The 22,379-nt window shown below is 50.9% G+C and overlaps 1 protein-coding gene and 3 non-coding genes across 4 annotated transcripts in view; 2 read left to right on the top strand and 2 right to left on the bottom strand.

Annotated features, from left to right (window-relative positions):
* VAC14 (VAC14 component of PIKFYVE complex) overlaps positions 1–20,788 on the bottom strand; it is a 102,544-nt gene extending 81,756 nt beyond the window's left edge. The window contains exons 1-9 of the mRNA XM_007074897.3: positions 20,406–20,788; positions 7,494–7,644; positions 7,011–7,178; positions 6,160–6,222; positions 5,464–5,571; positions 4,828–4,937; positions 4,435–4,541; positions 3,344–3,478; positions 2,718–2,870 (exon numbers count right to left, since the gene is read on the bottom strand). Coding sequence (XP_007074959.2) covers positions 2,718–2,870; positions 3,344–3,478; positions 4,435–4,541; positions 4,828–4,937; positions 5,464–5,571; positions 6,160–6,222; positions 7,011–7,178; positions 7,494–7,644; positions 20,406–20,509 — 1,099 coding nt within the window. The 5' untranslated portion in view covers positions 20,510–20,788. The remainder of the gene's footprint in view (positions 1–2,717; positions 2,871–3,343; positions 3,479–4,434; positions 4,542–4,827; positions 4,938–5,463; positions 5,572–6,159; positions 6,223–7,010; positions 7,179–7,493; positions 7,645–20,405) is intronic.
* TRNAG-GCC lies at positions 1,633–1,703 on the bottom strand. The gene has a single exon. It is a non-coding gene; the product is annotated as a tRNA-Gly (tRNA).
* Positions 9,871–9,941, top strand: TRNAG-GCC. Its single transcript has one exon. It is a non-coding gene; the product is annotated as a tRNA-Gly (tRNA).
* TRNAG-GCC lies at positions 10,548–10,618 on the top strand. Its single transcript has one exon. It is a non-coding gene; the product is annotated as a tRNA-Gly (tRNA).
* Positions 20,789–22,379: the final 1,591 nt, after the last annotated feature.

The following is a 22,379-nucleotide window of genomic DNA, read 5'->3' as shown; positions in this document are numbered from 1 at the left end:
CCTTTGCTATATTCTAAAAGCTTTATAAGCAAAAATCTCATTTAAAACTCACCACCACACTACAGGTTTGGTATTATTATCGTTAGCCTTATTTAACAAGTAAGGAATTTGGGGCTTAAAAAGGCTAAGTGGCTTCTCCAAGGGCAACAGATACGAAGTCAGCAGAGCCATGACTCACCAGCAGGCCGTTCTGACCGAGTCTAGGCCAGGACACCTGGGACAATCAGGCAACATCACAGAGAGGAAAAGGGTGCACACGTCAAACACTGCAGGAACTCAGGGAAAGGAGGCCGCATCACGGACCCCTGAAGTGGCAGGGCCAAAGGGGAGCCAAAGCAAGCAGACGGGCTGGGAACAGTGTGGCACAAATGAGGGTCCTGCAGTCAGAGGTGAGGGGGACGCGCACGTGTGCACGTGTATGCTCACGCACAGAAGGCTCGGCTGATGAACCTCCTCGTGGGTCTTGCCCCCCAACAGAGGGAGACCAGGGAGGAGGTTCCCGCCTTTGGCCAGGCGACCGGAGCTGGAACAGTGGAGGAAAATAGTAATAGGAAAAAGCGGCGGAGGCTGAGATGAACCTGTCAACTGGACCAGCTGAATCATCACTGTCTCCTGGCTCGCCGCGACCTTCTCCTGGCACTTTGGTAATGTGGCAGTTACAAGCTGAGCAAGGAGTGGGTATGGAGCCTCTAAATGAGCTGTGATCATCTCTAGGAACTACTCTAAACTGAGCTCTGCATCTGCTGAAATGCTGTTTATGAGGTAGTAAAATCCAGAGCCAAGCTTCCTGAATGTGTCTTGGTTTAGCATGGCGTCTCCTAAGTGGGGAGCTGTTTTGAGACCGCTTAGAAAAAACTACCTATTTTACCTAAGTAAAATAAACTGCATTGGCTGGCCATGGCACACTGGTCTCTGGCAGGCGAGGATTCTACCGTGGAGCTGCCGATGCTCCAGCTGGCAGGTTCTTAGCAGCTGTCACGACCTGCAGAATACAGTGGTTCTTTCCCGGAGGCCCTGACTTGTTGCCACATAAGGAGAAAGGGTGGGGTAGGAGCTGCTGGGCTCCACTTTGAGGGAAGATGTACTAACTTTATTTAAAAAACTGAGACATCCTGCATATAACATAAAATTTCCTAACATAAAGCTCACCATTTTAAAGCACACAACCGGGTCATCTTTTGTAAATCCACAAAGTTATGTAAAGCATCACCATTATTTAATTCTGCAACAGTTCCATTACCCTGAAAAGAAACCAGGTGTCTAATTCCCCTTTCCCCTCCAGTTCAGCAACCATCATTCTACTTTCTGACTCAACGGATTAAGAGGCACTAACTTTTAAAGCCAGTATAAAATACTCGAAACTTCTGCCTGTTGTAACTCGTCAAGTAAAACAAAATGAAACAGAACAAAAACCAGAAGAAGCCACCACACAAGCAAAAAAAGAAAGCTGTGGAATTATGTAAACTGTATGATACCATACATATACAGAAAACATAGTGTTTCACAAAACAGATCTTTCCCTGAGATTCTTCTAGTTTCTCCTAGTGAGAAAGCTCCTGCCTTGAGAGGCCCACATAACTTTATTCCCCCAAATTTTCTTTCTCAAGGAACTGCCAAAAAGTTTTTAGCTGCTGCATTGGCCGGGAATCGAACCCGGGCCTCCCGCGTGGCAGGCGAGAATTCTACCACTGAACCACCAATGCTCCACTTGATGGCCGTGCTGCCTCCAGCTGTTTTGCTGCTCTGGCTCACAGAAGCAACCGCACAGCTGTAACCTGATACCCGAGCTGGTCCAGCATGGACCGCTGCTGGCTCTGCCAGCCAAACCTAGGACAGGACACCGTGGGGCTCAGGTGCCTGACACACAGCTCACATGTTCAAGAGAAGCCTGAGAACGGCAACAGGAGAAACGTTTCAGAAATTTTTTGGGCTCCTGGAACTCAGGTTCCAGACCTGAGTCTGTTAGTCTTAAAAATTTGAGTGGGTTCTGCATCAATTTACTCTCTGGCTGACTCTGCAAGGGAGAACGTCATCCGAAGCTGATCAGTGCTCTCTCAGTGAGGAGAGAGGCCTCCCAAAGAAAAAAACAGAGCTCTAGATAACATTTAGAGAGTTAAACTCCAGACTCTAACTGACATAAAAGTGCTTTTCTTTATGTTATAAATGAGACAATAATGCTGAAAGAGTGTGAAAGGGCAGCAGAGAGCCGTTTCATTTGCCAAAGACACTGCTTTCGGCAGTAGAATCCCCAAGGACTGAATAAACTGCACCCGCAGCTTTTGTAGCCTCCTGCCCAGGGAACGGCTGGCACAGGGAAGGCAGCTGGCCTCCAGGTGGCCGGGCGTCTGCGGCCAAGATTCACGTGAGCCCTGCAGTCTGTCCTCTGCGATGTTCCAAACCTTCCTATTTCCTATAGCCAAACCCAGAAAAAGATTTCCAAAAGGAAACGGTCTTTGAGGCAGTATGAGTTAAGAGTATGGGTTTTGGAGGCAGACAGCCAGGATTCAAATCCCAATTCTGCCACCTAGTAGCTGCCAGACCCTGGTCGTGTTACTGGTCTTTCCTGTGCCCATCTGTAGAATGGGGAGAAGAGTAACTTCCACCTCACTGGGTTGTTACCAGAGTTAGATGAGGTAACATATGGAAAGTAGCCCTGGCTGCTGAAGCAGGACCCCAAGCCTGGGAGGCATGAGGGGTGGGAGGTAGGGCCTACTCACCACTGGCTGTCCCTTGCTGCTTTGCCAGCGAGTCCTCGGGGTTGGGCTCTGCCTGCCTCTGCACCACTGGCTTCGGCTCATCAGGCTCGTCATCCTCAGGGGTGACCAGCTTCATCAGGCTTTGGTTACACACGTTGGCCACCTCCTTGATGCCTGAGTCCACTGATGTAAGGAGTAGCCCCATCCAGGGGGTGTTCCCTAAACCCGAGGTCACTGGGATCAGTCCTGTCCAGAGGGGGACTACTGGGCAGTCTGAACGGAGTTCCCGTGAAATGCTCCTGTCTTCTCATAGGACACATCCTGGTGGACTTCCTACCACCAGGATTACCCCCACACCCCAAGACAGGGCAGTATGAGGGCCTTGGAGCCGTGGGACCTGGGAGAGCTGCTTCAGAGCTGGAAGTAACCAGGTGAGGTTTGGGGACAACGGTATTAGCCCTGTGTCCCTGCTGCTGCCCCAGCGCTCCCAGTCCGTGTCCCACTCTGCCGCTTGCTCTCCAGGTGCCAGGGGCTATCTGGAGGCATGAGGGATCCTAAGGGAGCCTCCATCCCCCACATCAGGGTCCTGCAACTTGACAGCCTCCTGAGGGGCTGCTCCCATTTCCTCTCTTCAGGGTGAAGGATACTTTTCTTGCGGTCATCATAGGCCAGGCAGGGCAAGACGGCGGTCAGGATCCCAGAAGAGTAGGGCAGCATCACCCGGCCAGCCAGCTGGATGAACTCGCGCATCCAGCACATGGCTGTCAGCTGGATCAGGTCATCTGGAAGAGGAATTGCGGGATTCCGGGAGGGTCAGCACGAGAGGCCAGAGCACTCCCTCCCACTGACCAGGCCCGGAAGATGGGACTGGAGGGGATGCCAGGGGTTGCATGGCTTCTAGCCTCACTGATACTCTCTCGCCCTCCAAAGGAACACGCAGGTACCAGGTCGGGAAGGAACAGCAATCTTGTGGTACATAGAAGAGCAACCATGGTTCTCTACCCCTCTGCACCTGAAATGGGGCTGGGTAGCTCCTCTCATCAAGGGGTAAGTTCATTTCCTCACTGCTTGAATCCGGTCTGGCCTTGCTACTGTGGCCCCCAAAAGATGGCAGAAGTGATGGCGTGGCTGGTGGAAGCCCAGGCCTCCAGAAGCCATGCTCCCCTCTACAATGTGTCTTGGGACCTTACTGATGCCATATGAATGCATCTGGGCTAGCACGCCGGATGATGAGACGCATGGACCAACTGTCCCTGCTTCTCAGGTGACAGCCAGCCAACCGCCAGGTGTGAGTGAGGCCATCCCAGACCATCCAGCCTCAGATGACCCTTCAGCTGACTGCAGGTGCATAATCAAGGGCGGCCAAGCCTGGCCCAGGGGAACAGAACCACCCAGCTGACTTACAGACTCCTGACCAATAATAAGCGGCTGTTGTGTCAGGCGGTCACACTTTGGAGTGGTCTGATACTCAGCAGAAGGTCATGGATACACAGTCCCAACCTGAAAGCCTTTCAGTTCACAGTGAAATGTCAAGCTTCCCAGCAAGAGGGTCTCCAGACCTTATTCCAGGGTCAGACCAAGCAAAAGGGCCTCCATGTTGATGGAGGAACCGAATCTCTCTCTCACAAGGACCCACCACTCTATTGCCCCAGGTCCAATGGTGTGCTGGTTCATACTCCCACCAGGGCTCTTTCTGACTCTGAGGAGATGGCAGTGGCCATGGGGCCTTCACACTCACCAGTGGTCTGGCAGTGGATCACCAGGATGTTCGCCATCTCAGCAAACTTAACACTGGAGGGATTCTTCTTAATTTCTTTCAAGAATTCTCCAAGGACCACCTCACACCTACCAATGAGAGAAGGGGAAGGGAAATAGCATACGCCAGCCAGGGCTGGAGGCGCCTCTACCCACACCCACTTCTGCTCTGGTGGGCCACCGAGAAGGGGACTACATTCACAGTTGCCGGATGGCTGTTTTCCAGAGCATGGGGATTCATGAGCTCTCTGCTCCTCAAGGCAGGAAGCACATGAACCAGGAAGAAAAGAATGAACTTGATCTCCTGCGGCTGCCTGTCTGCTGGATGTGAGGTGCGTGTGTGCACGGGGCAGCGGCCCATCCCGTCTCCACTCACATTTTCCGAATCTCTTTGCCATTGTCGCCCAGGATCTGGAAGAGTCCATCCAGGATCTCCGGCAAATAATCCAGTAGGTTAATGTCTGGCACGGACTCCAGAACCAGGATCTGACCGAGGGGAAGAAACCGGAAGGGAAAGTTACACCAGCCTGAGAACCTTCATCTCCTTGTCTCCGGTGCTCTGGGACATGGTGGGGAGAAGGCGGCCCTGCTGAGACAGCGTTTCATGGCCCTCCAGGTGCCCCATGGCAGAGAGTGGGTTAAACGTGCAGGATGGGGATTTAACTCCAAGGAGATCCTGATGCCACAGGGAGAAGGGAAGACACTGGAAAGGACAGAGGAGGCTCGAAGAGGTGTGGCCGCTAGAAGTAGCACCACTGGCTTCAAAGAGAAATAGGGGTATCTCTTGGGACAAGGAAAGAACCATATCCTTGTCAGGGGCAAACATGACCCCCATGGCTTTGGGGAAGAGCTGAATAAACGTATTTTGGATTACCTGATGTCACTGGCTATTAGAGGCATAATAATGAGGCTTCTCTCAGCCACACAAACTGCCCAGGGTGTGCCAGGGGACAGATTTTACTAAATCAGAGGCTCATTATAGCTAGAAAAAAGTCGTGAGGCTGGCTCTTACCCAGGAGATGATGAACTGCCGGGCGTACTGGTTGTTGGAATAAATTCTCTCCCGCAACAAAGGGATGAAGCCCACCAGGTCAAACTTGTTGCTCTCCGTCACAATGTCCTGTGGGTCAGAGGCACGTGAGCTGTGGAAAGCCAGAGGCCGAGGGCCACCTGACCTGACCGAATTATTGGCCCAGGACTGGCTCTGGGGGTCAGGTGGCCACAGAGGAAAATGGGCAGGGCCTATGCCAGGTAGGAGAAGTCCTGGAGCATCCACCCTCCCACAGGCCAAAGGACAAGCAAAAATGCTGGAGTAAAGGCAGGAATCAAGGCCAAGAGGACTAATCCTATGGCAAAACCCTAGATCTGGATCAAATGCCCTGGTGAGCTTAGCATAAGCAGCCCCCTGTCATTGGTTGGGGGGGGGGGGGTGCGGGGGGGTGGATGGGAGGTGGGGAGCAGCCTCCTCCGCCTTGGGTGGGGTTAGCACCAGGGGGGCGTTTGGGGCGACAGCATGTTTCTGTATCTTGATCGTGCTGGTGACATAACTCTGCACGCTTGTCACAGAACTGTACACCAGAATCACTTCGACTGTACATAAATGAAACACTTAAAAAATCAGGAAGAGCAGCCCAGTGATAGAATTCATAAGCTGTACAGACAGATGGATGAAACAGATTCCAAACTAAAAGTGGGGACCAAGTACTACCTTTAAAAGGCGGTCTAGGAGCTCAGATCCGCTTTTCACATTGGGGTCCGGGTCTGCAGCCAACTATGAGAGGGAAAGAAAAAGAGAGATGGTCAGAGTCAATACATAAGACAAAGAACCCACTAAAAACCCACGGCCAAGGCCCTGGCACAGCTTGGAATACTGAACAGGCACCCCTTCCACAGAAAAAACTGAAGAAAGGTAGGGGACGTAGTGACAGGCAAAGCGGAACCTGGCTAAGGAACCGAAATGCGGTGGACTTCCTGTTCTGTTCAGGGACCTCTGAGACCTGCTGCCACCAGGTCAGGTGGTTGGTTCCCACTGGCCTTCCTTGAGGGTTTCCAATCTTCAAATGCTGGGTCTTCTCTCCACTCCTGGAGGCTGGTACCCTGGATGTGACTATGGTGGTCAGCAGAGCCCCGTGAGGCTGAGCGAGGTGCTCGGGAGGGTGAGTGAGGGGCTCCACTGCCTTTGTAAGTAGGGTTTTTTTCTACAGCTTATAGGCCAGTGCTCCCCTTGTAGCGGAAATACAGTCTGTACTATGGATTCACCGTCTCCACCTTCTATAGGGGAGGTGAGGGCTTTTCAAACTGTTTTCTTCCCTCTACTCCATGGTGGACTGACACTCTGATAAAATGCAGTACAAATCAATTAAGAGAGAAATGGAAAAAAATCCAACATAAACACAAGCTCATTAAATTATTTTTAAACTCAACGGATGAGTCGCCCCGGCAGCCCCATGTTTACCTGCTCTGCCTGCATCTGGGGAAAGGGACCCAAGCACTCAAGGCCCCAAAGGTCATGTGAGCGGGTGGGGTGGGCTCAGCCTGGCTGGAGTGGGGGGCGCTCACCTTGCTGAGCCCATCGAAGAGCACGTTGAAGTGGGGCAGCACGGCACCACGGGCCACCTTGACAATGTTGTACAGGGCTTCGCACGCATAGTAGCGCAGCCTGCTGTCCGCGTCATTGAAGCAGGTCAGCACCGGCTCAATCAGCTCCTTCAGGTACAACCCCGAGTCCTGCAATGGGGCAGGAGGAGAAACAGCTCAAGATGGGTCAGGATGTGGGCCCCCAGCACCCAGTCGACATCCCAGTGCCCCTGTGAGGCTTGGGCCTTTGTGTGAGGGCTGGCCTTACAGACGCTTGGCAAGTCGGCCTCCAAACTAGGAGCCATGCCATGGAAGAAGGGTGCAAGGCTGCAAAGCCAGCCTTGCTAGACTTAGGTGTGGAGAGAATGGCACTAAAGCAGAAGTCTGCAACACCCTGCTGGGTCTCAGGGGTGAGAGAGCGAAGGTCATCGTTGCCATGTCTGTCCCCCCAGGAGAAAGGCCCACCTTGCCCAGGGCAATAGAGCAGGCGGCCAGGCCGATGAGGCCCCCTTTCCGACTGTGGGGGTGCTGAGACAGGGCAAACTCCTGAGACAGGGTCTGGATCACATGCTTGATTTGCACGGTGTTGTTCTGGGCCACGAACTCCCGGACCAGCCTGGAGAGACAGGAGAGAGGGGCTGAACAAGCAGTGGAATCAGGCTTCCCTGGCGGCTAGCTCCGGGGGCCGGGGATACAGGAGGGAGATGAGATGGCCTGTTCAGAAAGAGGAATCGGAAGACACGCATCTCAGGGTGGGCCCTCCTCAGCTCTCCCGCCGACTAGAAGGCGCTGGCTGGCTCGTGATTGTTTCCATATTCTGGGTCGCAGTTTCCCTTTGTGTACAACAGAATGAGGGATGGCAGAGCTACCTCATTTCTGGGAATCTGGGGGCTCTGAGAGAATGAAAGGGAATGTCTTCTTGGGGACCCAAAATTGTAACATGGTCAGTTGGTCAACCAACTCTATTCAACACTTGCTCAACCCTTCATTTCTGCACCCAACACGTTCTCTGTGTCTGTGTCATCTCCAAGGATAGCGCTGAATCAGGTCCGAGAGCAATGGGCAAGACCCACACGCAAACAAGTAATTGTAACAACGTGGTGCCAATGATACCACAGAAGCCAGAAAAATGCCATGGGCTGAATACGAGGTGCCATTTGGGTCAGATGTTAAAAACACCCACAGGCACTTTCCAGGTAAAGGGCAAGGCATCTTAGGCCCAGGGAAGAGACTGGCCAGAGGCAGACAGCTCTGAAAAGACACAACGTATTTAAAGGAGGAGGAAGAGTTTGGTTTGTGGAAGGAAAGCAACCGTCAAGGTGATAGTCATGTGGCAACGGGATGATCTATGATTTACCTATTCACTCATTCATTCATTCATTCATTCACTCATGTCTATGTTTTAATTAGGTATCTCTGGTGGCAGCCTGGAGAGGCTAGGCTGTGGGGGCTGGTTTGACAGAAAACAGAAGAAATCCCCGTGGAACATCACAGCTGTCAGGGTCAGGAAGGAGGGCCTGAGACATAGGTGAGGCATGGAAAGAGCAGGGAAGGGCTGTTCTATATCAGACAGAAAAGCATTAGGAACCCATGTAACACGGGAGGCAAGAAGGGCAGGTCTATGTCCAAGGTCTCCAACTGGGGCCTGAGGCTAAGAGGGAGAAGGGAGGTGTGAGGGAGGCCTCCATGAGGGACCAGTCTCAGGGAATGGATAACCAGCTCCCCAGATAACCGATGGAGCTATGGCCTGGGTGTCAGGGATATCTTTCTAAAAGTGGGATTGCAGCCAGACCTTGAAGGAGGCAGGGAGAGGGGAGACAGAAGTGTTCTGGGCAGGAGGAGATGAATGAGCCAAGGCGAGGAGGGGGAGCCAGGCAAGCTTATCTGGGGCCCCCGAGAACAGAGCAGCAGGGGGGAATCTACCAGGATGGCTGGCTATGGCCATTCCAGCCATCTCAGATTAGGGAGAATGGATCCTGCAGCATGGGTAATAGAGAAGCTTCTCATGGTTTTTGAAGTGGATGTCTTAAGAAGCTGTGAGATGGACAGAGACCATCCCATCATCCAAGCATGAGGGATGGCCACCAGTGTAGCAGCCAAAGGACTGACGGTCTACACAAAATAGACTTTTTGAAGCAGCTGCCTGGACTCACTAATTGCTGTGTCCATCATGGCAGGACACTGCTTGCCTGCCACATAAATGGGGGTCTCAAGTTGGCTCGAAGACTTTTAAGGACAGTCAAGTCCAAAAGGTATCAATTAGTCTAGGTGGCTCCAGGTCCGTGTCAGGAACCTGCCAGTAATTAGAGACGTTCAAAAATAAACGTGCGGCCCTATGAGGCAAAGACCACTCCTACAAAAAGGTTGTTCAATGAGGGGTTGACACAGTTTGACGAAAACTTAATACAGCAAGTCGTATGGGGCACCTATTTTGTGCGAGGCGCTGTGCGCACAGAGGTGAACAAAACAGGCCTGGCTCTCAAGCTGGTGGATATGGGAGCAGGGACGGGTATTTCGGGAAGTTGGTATACCAACGGCCTTGTGAGGTGTCTCTCTCTCTATCTTTACAGGGTGAGATTCCACCAAGCCCACCCCAGGGGGCTGAGGGCTGTGGATGCACCCAGGGCCTCCACGTGTAACTTCAATGCCAACTCTGTAGGCTCCTGCACTCCCAAAGCAGTCTAATAAGGCCCAGCAAGGATGGTTCTCTGTATGCCTGTCTGGCTTCCCAAACTGGACAAACCGGCCAGGTGAGGCGCAGTGACCTGCAGGCGCTGCTCGGAGTATCCACAGACACAGCCACTCGAGAAAAGCCCTGCAGAGGTGTTAGAGAACAGCTGGAGCATTGGTGGTTCAGTGGTAGAATTCTCGCCTGCCACGCGGGAGGCCCGGGTTCGATTCCCGGCCAATGCAGCGCGGCTCTTTTGCCTTTTCCTGGCAGGCTTCCCCTCCCACGGAGATCCTGCTGGAGAACACAGTCTCCTCAACCATGCTGACCTGCAGCAGCTCAGGGTGCTATGAATCTGACCTCACTCCCCGGGAGCAGCTGGACTTTCCAGGGAGGCACTGGTGGCTGTGGGATCGAGGCCTTCACGCCCTGCACCAGTGAGGGACTCGGACTGGGCCAGTCTCCAGCGGGAAGCTGGGGTGAAACCTGAGAACTGTAAAACAGCTCAGCACACAGGAAGCATGGAATGGGGAAACCCACACATCCAAGGGGCAGAAAGTCACCCAAAGCCTCCAAGTGCTTTTTGCCACTGAGGAGGGACTCGAGCTCTAGTTTCTGTCCTGAGGTCTGAAGGCAAAGCAACTTCTCTCTCTCTCTTTCCCTCCCCATTCTCCACCCATGCACACACCCCTCTACCTCCTTCCTTCAGCTCTGGAGCCTATGTTGTTCTTAAGGCTGTGCTGATGTGGCAGCATCAGAGCCTGGCCTTATATTCTGTGAATCAGCAGATCTACTAGGAGGTTCAGGACGAGGGTTAAAGGGAGGTGTGCACACAGCTGCTCACAGCTGGAGCATTGGTGGTTCAGTGGTAGAATTCTCGCCTGCCACGCGGGAGGCCCGGGTTCGATTCCCGGCCAATGCAAACAGCAAAATTCTTTTAACCCTAGAAGACTGGCTTTGAGATTTCACACCGCCTAAAGAATATGTGAGTACAGTCTGACAACTGAGAGTGACTTGTTTCTAGCATGAGTTTTAACTATCTTTGGCAAAAAATACTCAGTTTCCTGAATTCCATAAACATCCAGAACCTGTCTCTCCCTGTTCTTGGGCCCAGGGTGTGGGGATCACCAAAGCCACGGGAAGCAGCTGTGCCACGTGCTCCTGCCCAGAGAGCCTGCCTGGGGACTCTGGCTGCCGACAGCACTCCTGAGGAAGCCAGGCCGTGTTTCTGCTCAGGACAAGTTAGAGCAGAACATGGAGCGGGACTAAGCACATCCCTGACGCTTCTGCAGGGCGCCTGCAGAAGATCCGGCTGTGCCAGCAGCACAGCCATCCTGGAACCATGGCATCGCCTGTCTGCTTGTTCCAGGGTCACTACAGGTCCCTGAGCACCTGGAAAGGGCACACTCTTCCCTGTTCTGCAGCCAGCATAGGGTACCCGTTCCCAGCCGTGAGGGGCTCTCTGCTGGGGAGGAAACGAGACCGCACACAAGACTTGCCTGCAAAGCAGAGACAAAATGCTCTGGTGGCAAGCTCTTGAGGCGAGGAGGGCAGGCAAGAGTGAGCATGCCTGCCATCTGGTGGGGAGGGATGAGGCATGGCTTCGCGAGGGGCAGCATTTGAGAGGGACTCTGAAGGATGAGCGGTATTCTCGCTGGAACTGACCAGGACCAGGCAGCCCACACAGAGGGAACAGCGTGAACACTGGCTCAGAGTAAGGTGAGAGGCATTTGGTTTGGCAGAGCAAAGGACACGGGTAGAAGAGAGGTGGGTGACAGGGCCAGAGAAGCTACTCCCAGTCATGTGCATGGCAAAGCAACTGGCATTTAATTCTGGTGGCAGTAAGGAGCCGCAGGTGAGAGTAACCTGCAGGGGCAGGTGGTAAGGGTTTGAATGTCATTAGAGAGCTCTGAAGAATCTGAAGGCTTACAGAGACTGGCAAGAGACTGTGAGGCACGGGGCTTTAATGTTGGGGTGTCAGGGCGTATGAGCACCAGGGTCTCCCAAAGGCAGGAGATGCACAAGCAGGACATTCATATTTAGTACTCCCCCCCTGACTCCGCAGCCCCAGGAGCACCTTTCTCGTTTACTCAACACCAGCTAGAAGGCCTCCCCACCCTGAATCCTTCCAGGGCTCAACATAGGACGTCCCAGGCCACTGCAAAAATGATGGCCTGTTTAAGTCCTGAGGCCCCCGCACCCCACACACTTAGGGGTATGTCCAGGGAAACAAGACAACAATGGATCCTCCTGGAGAGAAAGCCATGAGAACATGCACTCACCAATATACCATCAGCTTAGCGAGTGGTGGGCCTGGTCCTGTGGGTCAACCGTAGGGCCACAGCAGGAAGAACTGTCTCACCAATCAACCCCGCCCTCCTTACCTGGCACTCAGGGCAACCACAACAGGCCCAGGCTAGCCTCTCTAGTCTTACTGCCCGCTGCCCAGCAGAACTGTCCACTCTAGCCAGACCCACGCTCACACTGTAAACCTGGGCCCTGCTCGATCCCTCCCCAGACACCCCCGTGTACCTTCCTGTCCAGGACAGCCCCTGCTCCACATCCTACCCGGTCTTCAAAGTCTGGCTCAAATCCAACCCCCTGCTTTTCCTGACCATCCCAGGAAGTGATCACTCCTCCACTGAATACTGAAAGACTAACTCAGTGACCCTCTCATTCTGTTCCCAGCAACACACTGGCCAATGTCATGGACTCCTCGTGTACATCTCTATCTCCACAGCTCCCTGGTAAGGCCGGAAGGACAGAGTGGGGGCACAATTTTCTGGGTCTCTCGTGCTATCCCTTACAGAGGCTAGTACTCTGCTCACGGCATATGGGGAACCAGCCAGCACAGACTGCAGGGCAGACCTGGAGGGAGCCCCACGCTGCTGTATGCATGACACAAAGCGGCCTACTATTCTAGACCTAACCTGCTGGCTCAACCACTACCGTATCTAGGCGGTCCTAAGCCCTGAGTGTTAGGATTCACGTCAGGAGGAGCAAAGGGCACCATTACTGGGATCCCCAAAGGCACACTGTGAAATGCACCCAATCAACCATGTCGCCAGAGCTATGGCTGGGGAAAGACGCAGAAGCCACAGTGTGCTCTGAAGGCCACCTGCCAAGGGGTGAAGGGGTGCCCTAACCCCTCTAGAGGTGCTCCAAAACAGGCCCAGTCAACAGGACTTGCCTCTCGACTACACACAGGTCTTTGGAGAGAAAACGCAACTTACAAAGGAAGGCAGAGTAAGTGGAGTTTAAACTCCAGGGGTGGGCGCTCCCGATTTCAGGCCAAGTCTCTCTTCAAAAGACCACATTGTTTCCTCTTTCATCCACAGGCTGCGAGCCACAGGCCGGGATCTGAAGCTGCACTACTTTTGATGTTAATATTTGGCCCAGAAACTCTCAGATCACAAATTTCTGGGACCCTCACTGACATAAAGGTCACAGGCATTACTGTTCTATGTGCCAGAGAAGAACGGTCTGTTTCTGTCTGGTTCCCTCTAAAAAGTGTTAGAAACCCAGGCTGATCACGGGTCCTCTAGAGGCTACTGCCTCCATTCTCGTGGTCAGAGGTGTCGCTGGATGGCATGAACACTCCTTCCCCAGAGGCACAAACCCAAGGTGACCACTCCAAGCTTGTGACACGGTCCCCAAGAGCGCGAAGTGCCACGCTGACTACCCCCTCCTTAAGAGAAGGAGCCCCAGACAGGGGAGGACATGTTGGGAACTGCCATCAGGCAAAAGGGAAACCATCTCAGCAGCACAACCACACCCCTCCCTGGACCCCCTGGCATCTGTGACACAGCACAGGGACAATCACAGGCCCCAGGGGACTGGTGATCAACCCCTTCCTGGGGAATACACTCCACAATGAGTATTTCAGTTATTTCCTAGAACAACCTGCTTCTGCAGTGATCATCATCTCATCCTGTAGATTTGAAACGGAGCCTCAGGGAGACCAAGTCCCCTGCCTGGGGCCTCAGAGGATCTGAATCCGTGATGCACCACAAAGTCCACGCCCTTTCAGCTGTACACCAGCTCCTCTCTCCCATCTTCTCAAAGCCCTTCAACTGCAAAGTGAACACACCCAGTTAGAGGGGACACCCCTCGTGGAGAACCGAGGCCACACGTGACATGCGGCTTTCTCCACACATTTCCCCATCCTGTTCAGTGTTCAGACACCCCTGAAGTGGTCCTCCACCACACAAGGGGGGTGCAGGGGACGTGCACATTTGCCATGTTCTGAAACGCTCCACAGCTGGTCTTCTGCTATGAAGGCAGGAAATCAGTAACTATTTGGTGAGCACTTACTATCTGCTAGGTGATAAATGCTGGATGCTTTACATGCCTTGTGTATTTTAAACTTTCTCCCCCTCCGCAAATATCATGGCTACAGCTTGTTGGACGCCTACTGGGTGCCAGGCACTTGACATTAAAAAAAAAAATTTTTTTATGTTTACTTATTTTTAAGAGAAAAAGAGAGACTGAGAGAAAGAGAGAGAGAGAGAAAAAAAGAGACACCAAGCACAAGTTGGGGAGGGGCAGAGAGAGGGAGACAGAATCCAAAGCAGGCTCCCGGCTCCGAGCTGTCAGCACAGAGCCCAGTGAGGGGCTCGAACTCACGAGCCATGAGATCATAACCTGCGCTGAAGTCAGAAGCTTAACCGACTGAGCCATCCAGGTGCCCTGACATTTTTAAAATTTTATTTTTATTTTGAGAGAGAAAGCAAGAGAGAGCACGAGCAGGGGAGGGACACAGAGATAGGGAGAGAGAGAATCCCAAGCAGGCTCCAAGCTGACAGCACAGAGCCTGATGCATGGCTTGATCCCATGAACCGTGAGACTGTGACCTGAGCCAAAATCAAGAGTTGGATGCTCAAGTGAATGAACATTTCTTATTTCATTGAGTCCCAACCCCTCTTTTATTTGGTGATGTCCAAATGTCCCAGCCAGTAGGTGGCAGAGGTTTTAGCCACTGCACTCATATTTCTATGTCTTCGGAGAAGACGCCCTTGACTGTACGGCGGGGCTACTAATCTCAATAACTTTACAGTATTTCTAGAGAATGAGTAAGATAAGGCATGTCATGTGCTCTGGGTAGCACATGCTCACACAGCAGTCTCAGTGCAAAGTCAGAATCAGAGAGACAAACTGTGGTCTTACGCACACCACATGAGATCATGTTCATTCACTAAACGTGACTGGGAGTCTGCTATGCTCCTGGCTCCAAAAAGGATAGGAAGATAAATCCAGAACTGTGCTTATTTCTGTGTTGTAAAGCTTTCCGCATGCCCCTGGGCGGCTGCCTTTTCCTGTCCTGGCGAGTGTGCTCACTGCTGCCATTCTCTACATCATGCGCTGTATTCAGATGGCACATCCAGGCAGCAGTTTCCCAAAGATTATCTGGCTAAAAATCTCCATCTACTTTGCTGCGCATTTAAGTAATTTGGTTTCCACTGGCTCACCAGTTTCCAGTAATTGAACGGGAAAAGTGGAATGTTCGCCTCTGAGAAAGGCCCAAAGACTTTTAGAAAAGGCCTAGAGTTAAATGACAAGATACACTGAGCATCCACTGGAGAGATCAGTGGACAAACTATAAAGGAGAAACGAGCCCAAGACAACAGATGTTTGAATCTCAGGTGACAATAACTGTGACCATTTAATGAGTGCTTCCCTCACACTGCAACAGAACACCACAGGCAGTTTTATTTTTTAAAACTGATATAATTCACATGTCATAAATTCACTTAAAAATGTTTTTATTTACTTACTTTGAGAGAGAGAGCGCATGTGTGTAACCATGGGAGGGGCAGAGAGTAGACAGAATCCCAAGGAGGCTCCACGTGGTCAGCACAGAGTCTGATGTGGGACTCGAGCCCACGAACCGTGAGATCATGACCTTAGCCAAAATCAAGAGTCACATGCTTAACCAACCGAGCCACCCAGATGCCCCATAAATTCGCTCTTTTAATGTGTACAATTCAGTGTACCCGTTAGCAGTCACTCCCCATGTTCCCCAAATCCCCTCCCCTAAGCCCTGATCCACTTTCTATGAATTCGCCTATTTGAGTTATTTCATAGAAACAAAGTTTTCTTTTTTTAAAAATTTTTTTTTCAACGTTTTTTTTTTTTTTATTTATTTTTGGGACAGAGAGAGACAGAGCATGAACGGGGGAGGGGCAGAGAGAGAGGGAGACACAGAATCGGAAACAGGCTCCAGGCTCCGAGCCATCAGCCCAGAGCCTGACGCGGGGCTCGAACTCATGGACCGCGAGATCGTGACCTGGCTGAAGTCGGACGCTTAACCGACTGCGCCACCCAGGCGCCACAGAAACAAAATTTTCAAATAAATGAAACACATGGCTGGCTCCTTTTTACTTTTCAAGGTGCATTTTTGTTTAACACAAGGAAACTGAGGCACAGAAAATTAAACCAGAGGTCACAAACTCAAACACTTATAGGGGCCAAGCAGGAGATACAAGGGAGAAGGCCAAGGGAGGAAAGGCTGTTGGGAACTTGCCACTACAGGAAGCAAGCAACCTGGGGAGCGCATGTCCTGGCCCATGGGGAGACCCCGAGGTCCCCCTTATCTGCTCTGTGGGACTGTGGGCCCCACAGAGATACACTTCCAATTCCTTGGAAGCCACAAACCCAAACCCAAATGTCACTGTGACATTTCTCAATTTAAAGTACCTTGCAGGGGTGCCTGGGTGGCTCAGTTGGTTGAGCGTCCGATTTTGGATCAGGTTATGATTTCATGGTTTGTGGGTTCGAGCCCCACTTTGGGCTGTGTGTTGACAGCTTAGAGCCTGGAGCCTGTTTTGGATTCAGTGTCCCCCTCTCTCTGCCCCCTTCCCTTCTCACATTCTGTCTCTGTCTCTCTCAAAAATAAATAAAACATTAAAAAAAATTTTTTTAATTACTTTACAATTCAGGCCAAACCAAACAGGTCTACCAGCAGGACAGAGTCGATGGCTGCTGGTCTATAACCCTTGGATTAAGTAAATTGCGGAGGGTTCCACCGCTAAAGGAGAGCAGAGCTGGGTGGAATTCTGACCCACGCTTGCATTAAGCCACTGGTGATGAACAGTATCTCTTCACAGGGGTGGTAGGCTCTAGAGCCAGGTCAAACTCAACAGTTAACCTTTTTCTGATCAAAGAACGCCAGAGATCCCTGCCCCCTCCCCAGCAGGCAAAGGACGCATTATTCAGGAGCCCTGATCCCACAAGCCCTACCTCATGCTTTGTGTTCTCAGGGGGCATGGCCGGGGCACCTACATTTGCTGCTTTTTGGAACTCAAAGTTCAGGAACACAAGAGACTTGACACTGAGCCCATCCCTAGTTACAATGAAGGGCACTATCTCTCCCAGCCCGCAGTGAGGGGGCCCTGCCACCAGTGTGGGGCACGGCACCCCAGCAGAGTGAGCGTCCACCAAAGTTAGCAGAGTGCCTTCTGGCATTTCTCCCTGACACTACACTCCCCTGGAGAGCAGAGCCTGGGGTCTTACCAACCTTTTCATCAGGACTTATAAGTGACTATGTCCCCTGAAACTGAGAGCCCACCAAACCTGAAATATTCCATTCTAAAATTTTAGCCTTAGTGCCCTATCTTTTAGAAAACTGTGTGGGCATGTTGGTGTCAGGCTGCGGGGGCAAAAGCTCTCCAGGATTGTGCACAGCAGGCTCACACATTTAGCGATCAGATCTTGGGTCACTTAACCCAGCCTACTCTCGAGATTCTAGAGTCCGAGATTCTTCAACTGAGCCAAGCACCCATCTCTCTTCATTTTTAGTGTTTGAGAGGCCTGTCATAAAGAGAAAACACTCTCCTCTTACTATGAATTTTAATCCCTCACTGGAAAATCATATGCAGTACTGGCTCTGTCCAACTGAGCGGATGACACTGGAAAAGTTGCAGTTAGAACAACCATGGAGATGCTCAAGTATGAAATTTCCTTCTTGGTAGGTAAAACTGTTCACTCTAGTGGGGAAGCCTTTTGAGACTGATGAACTTGCTTTTCTTTTCTTTTCTTTTTTGTTGTTGTTGCTTTTAATCCAGGTTCTAGCTGTGAAATCTTGGGAAGATTACTTAACCTCAAGGAGCTTCTGTTTCCTCATCTGTGAAATGCCACTACCTAGCTCAAATTTTGCATCCATGCAAAATAAAGAGATCAAATATGTGCAATGACCACACAAAGGGAAGCTTTACTATCCTCCTCTCCCCAGATGGGCAGACAGCACTTTACACATGATCACTTTTTTTTTTTTTTTTTTTTAACGATCACCGTTATAGATGAAATCGTATCCTCGCCAAATCCATATGTTGAAGTCTTAAACCTCTCTGTCACTGCATTTGGAGATAGGGTCTCTAAGGAAGTAATTAAGGTTAAATGAGGTCATAAAGGTGTGGTCCTGACCCAACAGAATTAGTGTCTTTATAAACAGACACACCAGAAAACTCTGGTGAAACACAGATAAGCAAGTCACTATCTGTCCTTAAGCAATCTGTGATAACTAAATTCAGAGGAAAACCTCAAACCAGGCATTCCTTATTCCACATATGGCTGAAGAAGGCTGGAAACAGACTGGAGAGCCTTTTACACCAGTGCTCTCAGACTTTAATGTGTACACAAATCACCCAGGGATCTTATTAAAACGCACAATCGGATCCACAGGTCTGGGGTGAGGCTAGAGAATCCCTTTCTAACAAGCTCCCAGGTGATCCTGATGCTGCTAGTGTGTGGGCTACACTTTTGGGTAGCAAAGTCCTTAGACGCCAATGTTATTTCCCCACCGAAAATGTACGGCCATTCACTCAGACTGTCAAATGCTGCGTCAAGTACTGACGATAAATAAAACAGGGTCTCCGCTCTTCAGGAGTCCATAGTCCAATTAAAGCCTGGAGGTTTCTCTGAATCCCACAATCAAGGGCAAAGCTGAATAAAAACAAGAACCCCATTAAGGACAAAACCCTTAAGGAACAGCGTGCAGTGAGAGCACTTACAGGGGCTGTGCTGGAGGCAACAGTGATGCTGAGATGAATACCTCTATTCAAGGACTCAACAGATGAGTCGAGCTATGGTAAAAATCAGACTTTCCTGAGAAGCAGACTGCATGCTGGACAAAACTGGGTGTCAAGGTAGCTTCAAAGCCAATAAAACCTATGGACGTGGAGCCACGTCTATACATCAGCTCTGAGTCTTTACTCAGTTTAGTGACACTCATCATTAAGACTTGCTAGCATTAGTGAGAGCCAGAGCATAAACAAGAAGCAGTTCAGAAACAGAGCAATCAAGAAAGTGGTGCTTTATGAGAGAAGAAGCTAGCTGGTTTTGGAGGTACTGAAATGTTAGTACTGAATGGGAGAGTCCTCCTAACAAAGTCCAAACCGTTTAGTTGACGAGGAAAGGAAAACCCAAAGCAGTTAAGGCAGTGGTTCTCAACTGGGGTGATTTTGCACTCCCCGGTCACATCTGGAAACACTGTCTGGAGACATTGTTGGTTGTTATAGCTCATGGAGTGCTACTGGTATCTAGTGGACAGTAGAGACCAGAGATGCTGCTAAAAATCCTACAATGCACAGGAAAGCTCACCACAACCAAGAATTATCTGTCCCAAAATGTCAGCTGTGTTGAGACTACGAAATCCTGAGTTAAGCAACTGCCTAAGGTCCAAGAATGAGTGCCACACCATGGACTAGATAGGAGCTGTCCAATATTCTGCAGTGATGGAAATGTTCTAAGACCTGTACTGTCCATTATGGTAGCCAACAGCCACATGTGGCTATTGAACATCTGAAATATGGGTAGTGCGACTGAGAAACTGGATTTGTAATTTTTAAATTTTATCTTCAATAATTTACATGCAAATAGCCATGCGTGGCCAGTGGCTACCCTACTGGACAGGGTACAGGCAGCACTACAATCCATGTGTCTTGACTGCCAGCCGGGCACTCTTTCAGTTTCACAGCCTGCTTCTTTCCACTCTTCTGAAATCACCCACCCACCTGCCTTTATCGCAGAAATTTAGGGAAAAAATTACAAACGTAAAATAATAGCAGAAAATCTTAATAACACATTCCCGGTTGAACATCTTGTTTTGTGCTGTGGGAAATAAAGCAAAATGTCAGGTCATGGTTACACATACATGTAATAAGACTGTAGAAGCAAGAAAGGTCAAATTATTCCTACTTCCACCTGCAGGGAAGGGTGATATGGCAGAGATAAAATAAACAGCCCTCTGAGTCTTGAGATCTCGATGTTTGGGATCTGTTTTCTCCATTTGGTCACCTAACAGTCCCTTTCACTTCTCAGAAGCTGGGTGAGAAATGAGGCATCATTAGCAAATTTTCATGCTTCCCATTTCCCTCCCATGACAGAGGACCCTCTCTGATTTGCTGATTTTGGATGGAGACCACACTGAAGACGCGCCGCGTGCCAGACACTGTGCTAAGCACTACACATAGGCTTTGTCGCTTTATTAGCACGGTAGTCCGTTGGGGCACCCGGAGGTTAAAGAACTTGGCCCAAGTCATACATCCCGTCAGAAGCAAAGCTGGGACTCCTAATCTCCTGCACTGCGCTAAGGGCCTAAAACTGGCTGGAAAGGCGTGAGGAGTTCCCCCGAGCAGCAGGAACCCTGCAAATCCAGGGCGGCGTCCTGGCTTTGCTCCCCACGTCCAACCCTGGGTGCCCGCGGCTCTTACTTCTCGATCTCCAGCGCTGCCACCTTCCGCTTTTCGTAGAGCTTGTCATTGAGGGCGCGCACGATGTTGGGCGTGAGCGGCGCGAAGTCTTTCTCAGGGTTCATGGTGGCAGCTCGGGGCGCTCCCCGGAGCCCCGCGGCTCCTCAGCCCGCGGCTGCCCGGGCGGCGCCGGGGCCGGGGGAGTCTGCGGCTCCGCGCTGCCTCTGGCGCCGGCTCATGGACCACGCCGCCTTGCGCCTGCCTGCCTAGCTCTACCTCCGCGCGCCGTCTCGGAACCCGGGCCTGGACCCCGCCCCCGCACACCTGCTCCGGGCCGCCCAACGGCTCACGATCCCGCCCGGCACCGGCAGTGCTCAAGGGGCAGCGGCCATGTTATTTGGATCATGTGATTCTGTAACCGCTTCCGCCTTCCGCCTCGAGGACCCGCCCCTCGCCGGCCACGCCTCCGCACGCAGGCGGCAGGTGGGTTGTCCACGCCCCCACAAGGCTCCACCTCCTCTCCTCGCTCCCGCCTTCCTCCCCGCACCACTCGCGTGTGGTTGGGGATGCTTGGTGGGACGCGTATCCCACGCGCTCACGGTCCCGCACGTGGCCCGCTAGGCGCGTGGTGGCTTCTGTGTATGTTTTTGAGCACGAAGGGGCTCATGGAACCTGACTCACTTAGCGTAACTTAATAAATACTTACCGAATCCAGTAGTTCATTTACTACTTACTCACCAGTTTCGCATATGGCAATGTTTCCCCAATTGGAGTCATACCGTCATGATTTTCGCCATATTCTAGACACTTGTGCTATTATTAAGAAAATAATTTTCTCCGATCAACTTTCAAAAATCGTTAATTCCGACTTTAGTCTTGCTTATGTGCTAAGATCATGGTGTGAATAGTTTTTATATGTTTCTAAAACATATTAAAATAAATTCTCAATGAAAAACAGTACTACCTACTATCTAGAATCTCAGTCACCAACAGTGACCTTCACCCTACCATCTGGGACTCGGAAGAGTGTTTACCATGCTTAGATTCTTAGACAGCTAGGTTATAGGCAGCAGAAGCCCCAAATCTGCTGAGTGCAGGTCTCCAGATGGATCCACTGTAAAGCAGCCCTTCCAAGTGCTTTGAGTGTCACGCTAAATGGTGGAACAGAAGTTGAAGTTATGTGGTAAAAAGTGTTAAAGCATTTTATGCAGGTATTGTGGCTAACAGGGAGATGCATCAGACCGAGTTCCTTGTTGTAAGCTCCCGTAGTGGACAGGGATTTTAGGACAAGGGCTAGACCACAGTGGAGTCCAAAGAGTATTAAATATGAACATAAACACATGACAGTACTTTTTCTAATGAGTGTAGAGTGTGCAGGTTAATCTGATAACAAAGTTGAAAATAGAGTCTTATCCTCAATCCATAGACAGGAATCTATAGGACACAAGTGAGGGGATATAGTAGGCAGAATTCCATTATGGTTCCCAAGATTCCCACCCTCTGGGTACGTACCCTGTATAATCCCCTCCCTTTGAGTGTGAACAAGACTTGTAAATACAATGCGCTGTCACTCCAATAATTATGTTATATAGCAGAAGGGATCTTGTAGATGTAGTTAAGGTCCCTAATCAGTTGACTTTGAGGTAATAAAAAGGGGGATTTTCTTGTGTGGGTCCAACCTAATCAGATGAGCCCTTAAAAGTAGTCAGAAGACATTTGAAGTGGCAGAGAGATTCTCCTGCTGGCCTTGAAGAGTACACAGTAAAAACAGTTACTATGATGGCCTACATGGTAAAGACCTTAGAATGGTCTCTAGTTGCCAAGAGTGGTCTCCAGAGGGTTGTCGGCTGCCAAGAAAATAGGGACATCAATCATAGGGCTGTAAGGGAATGAATTTTGTCAACACACCAAGGGAGCTTGGAAGTGGATCTTTTCTTGGTTGAGCTTCCAGACAAAGATGCAGCTCTGATTTCAGGCTGTGAGACCCTGAGCCAA

The sequence above is a fragment of the Panthera tigris genome, chromosome E2 (assembly GCF_018350195.1).
Source record: "Panthera tigris isolate Pti1 chromosome E2, P.tigris_Pti1_mat1.1, whole genome shotgun sequence".
Classification (NCBI taxonomy): domain Eukaryota; kingdom Metazoa; phylum Chordata; class Mammalia; order Carnivora; family Felidae; genus Panthera; species Panthera tigris.
Note: the sequence above shows the minus strand (reverse complement) of the source record. Positions and strands in the feature narration are given on the sequence as shown.